Source organism: Equus quagga, chromosome 7 (assembly GCF_021613505.1).
Source record: "Equus quagga isolate Etosha38 chromosome 7, UCLA_HA_Equagga_1.0, whole genome shotgun sequence".
In the NCBI taxonomy this organism is placed as follows: domain Eukaryota; kingdom Metazoa; phylum Chordata; class Mammalia; order Perissodactyla; family Equidae; genus Equus; species Equus quagga.
Window position 1 is genome coordinate 22,355,751 of NC_060273.1, and position 9,156 is coordinate 22,364,906.

General features: G+C 49.7%; 1 protein-coding gene across 1 annotated transcript; it reads right to left on the reverse strand.

The window, feature by feature from the left end:
* Positions 1-2,730: 2,730 nt before the first annotated feature.
* SPN (sialophorin) lies at positions 2,731-6,724 on the reverse strand. The gene is made up of 2 exons (XM_046668575.1): positions 6,657-6,724; positions 2,731-6,271 (listed from the first exon to the last, which is right to left on the reverse strand). Exon 2 carries the CDS (start codon positions 6,253-6,255, stop codon positions 4,864-4,866), a length of 1,392 nt encoding a protein of 463 aa, XP_046524531.1. The 5' UTR covers positions 6,256-6,271; positions 6,657-6,724; the 3' UTR covers positions 2,731-4,863.
* Between the last annotated feature and the right edge of the window lie 2,432 nt (positions 6,725-9,156).

The following is a 9,156-nucleotide window of genomic DNA, read 5'->3' on the forward strand; positions in this document are numbered from 1 at the left end:
CAGTGAACACGTATTAGATAGATACTCTGTGCCAGGCCATGGATTCTGGAGCCCCAGGGGTGACACATGTACTTGGAGGGGCTACACTTTCACATAAATGCAGCCAGTTGTTCTGTCACATAAGGCACTGTAGGAGTGGACAAGAAATGTTTGGGGTGGAGGCAGCAAGGGCAGCTTCTCAAGGTAGTGACATTTGAGTTAAATCTTGACTGTTGAGGAGGAGTTTGGCGGGACGTCAAGATGTGTGTGTTGTAGGGCAAGCTGAGGGTGGACTAGCTTCAGGCAGAGCTTGCAAAAGTGCAGGAAGGACTATGTGACCCTCTCTATGGCCAACACCTCTTGGGATCTGGGCCATGGTCCAGCTTGGATGTCTAGATGCCACAAGCTAGGCAGGCAGGTGCTGAGCACCCTAGGGGGCTGAGATGCACGGTCACCCATTGGCAGCTCATTGTCGGGAGCAGGTAGATTGTCTCCAAATTATCCTGGGTTTCTGACGTCTAATGGCTCTACCCCAAGCCACCCCAGAACAGGACAGTCACCCACTGTTTGGGCTCCTCCACCAATACCCTCTTGGAGTTTGAAAGCTTTCTCTCTGGTTTTGATTGGGGTCTACTTTTGTTACTACTTTGGGAATCTTCCAACCTTCTGATTGTATTCCTCTCTTGTCCTGTTAACAGTCCTGGCTTGATCTGCCCTCTGGCACAGCAGCTGAGCTTGGGGCTCAGGAATGGGGTCTGTTTCCCATTCCCTCAGCCCAAGGGGTCAACTCTGCCTATAGCCCCCAGCTAGCCCTTCCTTCACAGGTTCTTCCTGCCACACTGAATGTGAGTAAGGTCAGAAACGGGGATGCAGAGGAAAGTTAGATGTAAATGTCCATTTTTAGAAATGAAATGTCCTTAGAACCATGCCTGGAGGCCCTTTTCCTGTCTGGAAAAGTGAACCACATTAATAGATTTCTCAAGGCCTCCCCTGTCCAAATCCTTCTTCCATCTGGAATTTTCATTTTGGATGACAAAGCTTTACTTGTAACCATGATCTCAATGTGCGCTTTTGAGAATAGAATGGAAATATATATTTTAAAGTGAAAGATGAAGTATACTTCACTGTACATGCTTGTGTGTGTGTTATTTAAGAAACTAGAATGTGCCGGTAATTAACTTTTGCAAAACAAGTAATTAACTTTTTATTGTCCAGACAAGATAAACATTTTCAACTATACTCCTACACACACACCAAGAAAAACACGTGGCATGTTCAGGAAGCCTACACGGAATCCGATGAGGGTGGAGGGCGTAGAGCGTTTGGGCCAGGGCCTGAGCTGGCGGGGCCAGGTCTGGAAGGGGGTCTTATCCTCCAAGCTAAGGAAGGTGGGCTCTATCCTGATGGCCTTAGGGGGTGCAGGGGTAATCTGGACGGAGTGGTCTTTTAGAAGGGGCACTGGGACCATCATGGGCAGAGGATAGATCTGATTGGGGGAAGGAAGCTGAAAGGGAAGTCTCGGCAGGATCAGGCAAGGTGTGATGGGGCCTGGAGAGAAGGAAAGACGCCCAGGGGCTGTGGAAGAAAAATCAGCTGAACTTGGCATCCAGGGAGTGAGGACAGGGGAGAGAATGGGGCTTGATGGTGGTTTTGACGTGTTTTGCCCCATGATAGTGTCTACCACTTGCTGAGACCCGGGAAGAGAGGAGAACAGACATGGTTTGCTGACTTCCCCACTGCTGTTAGAAGGGAATTCAAACTCTGGAGCTCTCATAGCATGGCTCCCATCTGCCTTTCCAGCCTCATGTCCCACATCCCTCCTGGAACCGGACACACACCCCCGTTAATACTTTTGTTAATATTTTTTCTGATTGTAAAGGTGGTAGATATTTATTTTATAAAATTTGGAAAATACAGAGAAGTATAAGCAAGATAAAAAAATAAAAATCACCTGTATACCTATTACCTTACAGACAATCACAATAAACATTTGGGATATTTCCTTCAAATCTTTTTTTCTATAAAAGTCTAAGGTTTTGCATTTTTATTACAAAACTAGAATCATATGTATTTGTAGATTAGTAACTAGCTTTTTTCCCGCTTAACATTATATTGTAGACATTTTTCAAAGTCATTAAATAGTTTTTGAAAGCATGACTTTTAGCAACTACGATAAGTTTAATAAGCCATTTACAATTATTTTCATAACTAATATGTTTGGTCCTCACCATATTTTACATTTCCTTATTGTTTCTCTCTGGCCTTTTATTTTTCCTTTTGGTCTTACAAAATCTACTGATTTCTTTGCTTTTTTTCCCTCTAGAGAATTGAAAGGCATCCATTCTGTGTTTGTTCAAAGAAGAATCTACATTGAATTGCTCGTTCTTTCCTCACTGGGCCTACGCAAATCCCCTCCAATGAGGGTGCCCTGCCCCCCTTTCAGCCTGACAAAGTCCTTCTCAGCCTCCAGAATCTCTGAGGAGTCATCTCCGTTCATTCATTCATTCACAGGAAAATTTACTGAGGACCTTCTCCATGCCAGGCACCACAGCCACCAGCACATCAGTGAATATGACAAAGACCCTGTGCAACTTAAACTCTTGGGGGCAGCCTCCTACCCTATCCCCAGGAGCAGTGCAGCACTCCCTTCTCTTTTTTTTTTTTTTGAGGAAGATTGGCCCTGAGCTAACATCTGTGCCCATCTTCCTCTACTTTATATGTGGGACGCCCACCACACATGGCTTGACAAATGGTACATAGCTCCACGTGTAGGATCAGAACCAGTGAACCCCGAGCACAAAGCAGAGCACACAAAATTATCCGCTGTGCCACCAGGCCACCCCGGCACTCCTTTCTGTCGATGCACTCATAAAAGTTTTTTGGTGCCTCTATTTGAACACTTTTCACATATTTTGATATTTTCCGGGCTATGAGACCCCTAATGGATGCCTTACCCACTCCCACCCCATTTCCTTCAGGATTCGCCCAGGACCCAGAAGCCAGTCATAGTTCAGAAAATGACTGCATGCATCTATTGAGGGGGAAAGGAGGAGCTGATGGCCTCTGAGATCAGCAACAGTATTTTCTATGCCTGAAATTAGGGCACTTGGTCTGACAAATCTAAGACAACACTTGTGGTGTCCACAAGGGACATTTGGAACTCACTTGTGCTATGCCGAGGCCACAGTTAGCCCTAACAGTGCCTTGTGAGAAGTGGGAAAAGGTGCCCACACATGCCCCGTGGGTGCCTAGCCTGGCTGGTGAGAGCTAGACTTTCACACCAGCTCAGCCTGTCCCACAGACCAAGCACAGGTGGCACAACTGCATGGTGGCCAGGTGGATCTGTGGCCACTTTCTACCTCTTCTGTCCCTCATCCCCCACCATGAACGGACTCACTTGGGCCCTTCGCCTCTCTCCTGCCTCCCCACCAGTCCAGGCCACACGGCAGTCACACTCATGCAGTTCCCATTGGCCTCTCTTTTTGTAGGTCAGTCTGTCTGCTCTTGGCCACTGCGCCCTCTGACTCAATAACTTCCTCTTTGCAAATTTCCTCTTTGCCTTGAGGAAACACCAACTGCCAATGGCCCCTGTGGCCCCCTGGGCTCTGGCCCGGGCTGGGCTCAGAGACAGCGCAGTTGAGTCTTGTTCTCTCCATCCCAGAGCCTGGAATGTGGAATATGGAATATGGAAGTGTCTGGTTCTGCAAGCCTGTCACTGCTTCTCATTTAGCTCACTCACTGATTCGCCTTAGAGAACGGAAGAGGAGATATAGACAAACAGATTAAACATGTCACAGAGTCAGCAAGACCCTGCTATGGGGTCTCCCCTCTTGTGGGTGCTGGGGTGGGGGAGGTTTGAGGGAGGGACATAGCGGCTGAGCTGAAGAGCCACACTCAGGTCACACATGCAGTCTTTCTGTCAAACTAGCATTCTTTATTGGGCTGCAGACAGAGTTAAATGCACTACTTCTACCCCAGCTGAGCAAGGACGCGGCACATGCTTTCTCAGGAGTTCCTCAAGTCAGCAACTGCTCAGCCTCTGCAGCCCTTCCTGCCCCCTCCCCCATACCGTCTGTACTCACCACTGCCCTTCACAAACATCGCTAAATCCTTGCCTCTTGTGCACAGACTGCACCCATGAACGGACACATGCAGGTGCTGGGGCTTCTGAGAACTACACCTGCCCAGAAACTCTTCTTACCTCTGCCCTTGGGAGGAGAAATAGCTGAAGCCTCTGGTTGCCTCAGTCCATAGGTGGGGGAGAGTGCGGTGGCTTGGGCTGTGGGCAAGCCTAGAGTCCACGTGCTCTCACAGGCACACCCGAGAGCACACCTAAAGATGCCACTCAGCCCATGCTCCAGACTGGCGTGGCACAGAGCACTGGGGGCCAGGGTTAAAGGAGGTTCATGAGCTGACCCAGTAGGACTGTCCTAACCTATGGGGCCAAATGCACTTTCCAGAGTAATCCTAGAAGAGAGTTTGCTGGGTTGTCATTTCCTTCTTCTTCCCAGACTCTGGTACCCCTGGGGAATCCTCTGAGAAGTCATAGGTCAAGGAAGTTTGGCATAATGGAAACTCAGCTGCTGGTTTCAGAGACAAAAACATGGAGAAAAGGCGACTGGGAGAAGTAGTGGTTGATGAGGCAGGTTTGCGCATTCCGTGGGTGTAGGCCCTGACGTAGGTGGTGGTTCAGATGCTGGCTGTGGATGCTGGCTGGAAGGTCCAGGGTTAAGAAGCTGGATGAGGATTCAGCGTGCAGATGCTGGGTGAAAATCCAGAGGACGCTGGGTGACAGTGGCTTGGAAGTGATGATAGGAGGGAAGGTGATGAAAGCTCAAATGATTCTGGTCTCCAGTCTTGTTATTTGCAAGCTCTAAGAGGTTTCTACATCTCCTGCTTCTGCCCATCAGAAGTGGGGGCCTCCACAGCCCCATCTTCGCTGCCCACCAGTGGCTCTTCCTCTCCCTTTAGGCTGCAGGCTGACCCAGCCTGGAGCTCCTCCAGTGCCAAGGAGCCCTGATGAGACTTCTTCCTACCAAAGAAAGTGGTGAGTGTGGGCCGCCGGCTAGATCCCTCCCCTTCGGGGGCCACAGAGCCCTTGTCCCCCTCAGACACTCCTGCTGTTGCTGTCATGGCCTCCTCATCATTCACCCGGGCTAGCCCAGCCCAGGCATCCATCACCCCATTGCGCTTTCCACTGCTGCTCAGCATCAGCTCCCCTGTCCTCCGCTTCCGCCGCTGGTGCCACAGCACAAGTAGTGCCATGAGGACAATGACCACCAGCAGGGCCACAAGCGCAGCCACCAGCAGGGTGCCATTTTTTCCCTGACTTGAAATTGGCGGGGTGCTACTGCGTGTGCTTGTGAAGGTCTTTGGGGTAGTCATGGTGGATGTTTTTACCCTGATGTTGCTGGTGTCACTGGTCCCCTTGTAGGTCTCCAGAGACCTAGTTGTCGTGGTGACAGGAAGTCCACTGGTTTCCTTGGAGGTCTCCAGAGAGCTAGTTGCCATGGTGACATGGGGTCCTCTGGTCACACTGGGGGTCACCAGAGAGCTAGTTTTCATGGTGACAGGAGCTCCACTGATCACATCAGATATCTTCAGAGAGCTAGCTGCTGTGGTGACAGGGGGTCCACTGGTCACACTGGAGGTCACCAGAGAGCTAGTTTTCATGGTGACAGGGGCTCCATTGATCACACTAGATATCTCCAGAGAGCTAGTTGCTATGGTGACAGGGGAAGCACTGGGTACACTGGAGGTCTCTAGAGGGATAGTTGCCATGACAGGGAGTCTACTGGTCCCACTGAAGGTCTCCAGGAAGCTAGTTACTGTGGTTCCATCAGTCGTAGCATGGAATCCCAGAGAGTTCATTGCTGAGACAGCAGGGTTACTGGCTGCATTAGAGATTTCCAGGAGCGTTGATGACTTTTTGGTGGAAACTTCATCGGAGGTTGTTGGCTCAGGTACAGAGAGGCCACTGGTGGCAGCAATGGAAGTCTCAGGAGAGGATACTTCATTGACTGTATAGGGAGTTGAGGAAAGAGGAGAGCTCTCATGCCTGGTGCCGTCACCTTTATCTGGGTCCCTCGTTACTGTAGTGTTGGAGGTCACTGAGTTGAGTTTTGGGGCCTCTGTGTTATCTGAGGCCAAAGAAACAGAAGACTGTCTGGGTGCAGATGTCTGCAAAGTAGTTGTAGTCTCCAGAGAGTTCACCTCTTGAGTCCAGAGGCCCCCAAGGAGGAGGAGAAGCAGGATCATTTTCACAGCAACAGGCATGAGCAGGAGTTTGGACCTGAGGGTGGGGAAGTTGGAGAAATAGAACACGCAAGGACCTGGGGGAGGATCTAGCCGGGCTCTCCCCTCCTGCCCACTTCCCTGCCAACTGCCGGGCCCAACTTGAGGTTTAACGGCTTTTTCCACCCTTGCTTTTTACCATTATCAGAAATAACAAGGGAGCAGATGCTGGCAGCTCCCCCATCAATTCTATCCCATGGCCCCAACTTAGGCCTTGACAGCTTGGACCCCAGCAATGGCCACCCCTTCTGGCCTTCCCTGACCCTATTCAGCCCTGGTGGCTCCTGATCCTCTTTTCCCATCACCTATCAGGGTCTTTCCAAGCCATAGGCACATTCCCAGGTTTGCTGAAGCCCTTGCCCCACCAAGCTGGACCCACTTACCAGCTCACTTGATAAGAGCACAGGGCTGGGGCCAGGTCTCTCCAACTCTTTCTGAGGCTAGGGCAGGAGTGGGGAGACAGGGCCCCAAGGGGAAAGGAAGTGGCCCTGGCTCCACCCACCCCACCCCACCCTAGCATCCTGCTCTACCCGCCCTGCTCCCACAGCTGCCATACGATGAGAGCACCATTACTATCTCTTTCCGGGGTCTGAGATGGTGCCAGGGGCTCTGGGGTCCCAGCTGAGGCAGGTGGGGGTGGGGGGGTCTGGAATGCGGATTCCTGGGTCTTAGCTGGGGAATGGAATTGCAAGGGGTGAGGGTGGGTCAGAACAGGGGTGATGAGAATGTATGCTTGAAAACTAGGGGGTGTGGGGGAGGAGATGGGAGGGGAGAGTGGTTTCCTTTGCATTTGCCATCCCCAAGCTGTTAGGCCAAGACCCAAGGTGGCACTGCCCCAAAAGTTCCCCGGAAGTCCCAGTGCAAGAGGAAGCCCCCGACTCTGGCTGGGGGCAGTGAAAGCCTTTGCAGGCTGCATGTGATCCCTGCTGAGTTCTTCAGGACTTCTCAAGGAGCTGGGGGTCACCACAATGGCCCCCAGCTGTGAGCTGCTTAACTAAGTGAAGGTGGTAATTAAACACTGCATACACTATGATCTTATTTTTGTAGAAGACTAATAAAGATGTGGGAACCTATATGGAAAACAGTCTGGAAAGACAGTTCCCAATCCAACAGACTAGAAAGATGGAAACAGTCTGAAATTAACCAAGTTTCTTTGGATAAATATGAGTAGTTCATTGTCTTTTTTGGATGGCTGCTGTTTTCTGACTTTCTTCTAATTTGTAAGCTATGACTTTTGGTGCATGTGTGGTTTTTTGGTTTTGTTTTATTTCGTTTTTTGCCTTTCCTTAAAAAAAACAAACGAACTGATTTTTGTATTGTAAAAGTGATAATACATGTGCGTGATGGAATACTGAAACACACCAGCGTCGGGGCCCGGGCTCGTGCCCACACACAAGCCAACGAGTTAGTCTGACACAAAGATGTGAGACCGCAGGCCAGGGAGGCAGGACACCATTACTCACCACACAGCAAGAGCAGTACGAACGTTATGTTTGCATCAATTCTCCCTGCCCTCAAGTCTCACAGGGGCGACACAGAGGGGCTTGTCCTGCAGGCGAGGAACACTGAGCTTGGGGGACTCCCTCTTTCAAGCAGGTGGTAAGCAAGCCTACTCTTTGTCCTGAAGGGAGGCATTACTTCATCCCTCACCACCCTGAGAAATAGCCTGGATATAGAGTGGTCAGGACCTTCATTCTTGGCTTATCAGCAAGTTGCGCCAGGATGCTCAGGGCCGTGGGTAGACACCTCTCCCAATAGTCAGGAGATATAACGGGAAAGGCTTTGTACCGCCACCACCAGATAGACACACCGTAACAATGGCTGGTAGACGCGTATATGCATGTATTTTATTATATTAGATTTTATTATCCATACTGTTCTGCACTTTTCTTTTTTGAGGAAGATTAGCCCTGAGCTAACATCTGCCGCCAATCCTCCTCTTTTTGCTGAGGAAGACTGGCCCTGGTCTAACATCCCGTGCCCATCTTCCTCTACTTTATATGCGGGACGCCTACCACAGCGTGGCGTGCCAAGTGGTGCCATGTCTGCACCCAGGATCTGAACCGGTGAACCCCGGGCTGCCGAAGTGGAACGTGCACACTTAACCGCTGCTCCACCGGGCCAGCCTCCGCACTTTTCTTTTTTTACTGAACAAAAGAAAGGAAGAAAGGAAACCACTCCATTGTCAAATATTTAGGTTGTTTCAACATTTTGCTATCTCAAACAGAAAAGTAGGAATAATTGGCTGCAAAGTAATTACAGGGTAAAACAATTTTTTTTTTTGGAGGAAGATTAGCCCTGAGCTAACTACTGTCAATCCTCCTCTTTTTGCTGAGGAAGACTGGCCCTGAGCTAACATCTATGCCCATCTTCCTCTATTTTATATGTAGTACGCCTACCACAGCATGGCTTTTGCCAAGTGGTGCCATGTCCACACCCAGGATCTGAACCGGTGAACCCCGGGCCACCGAGAAGCAGAACATGCACACTTAACCGCTGCGCCACCGGGCTGGCCTGTGGGCGTTTTGGATTAATGCATTGAATAAAGAAAGAACCTATGGGTTCATACTGATTCTGAAAATATTAGAAAGAGACAAAGAGTGAAGGAGGAAGGGAGAGGGTGGGAGGGAGAAAGAAGAGTCAGAAAGGTTCTTTTATAGTAGGAAAGCTAACTGACAATTGTAGAAGGAATGTAGAGTTTTAAAATGACCAATTTGCAACCACCATAATAACCATTTATTCAGATAAGAATGGATGTTAAAACCATTGGGTGAAATTGGGGTGACGGGGGGGGGGGTACAAATAGGATATTTTTATAGTTTTAAACTATCTCCCCACAAGGTATGTATTCGTTACCAAGGAAAGGTAGCAACTTTTCAGTGG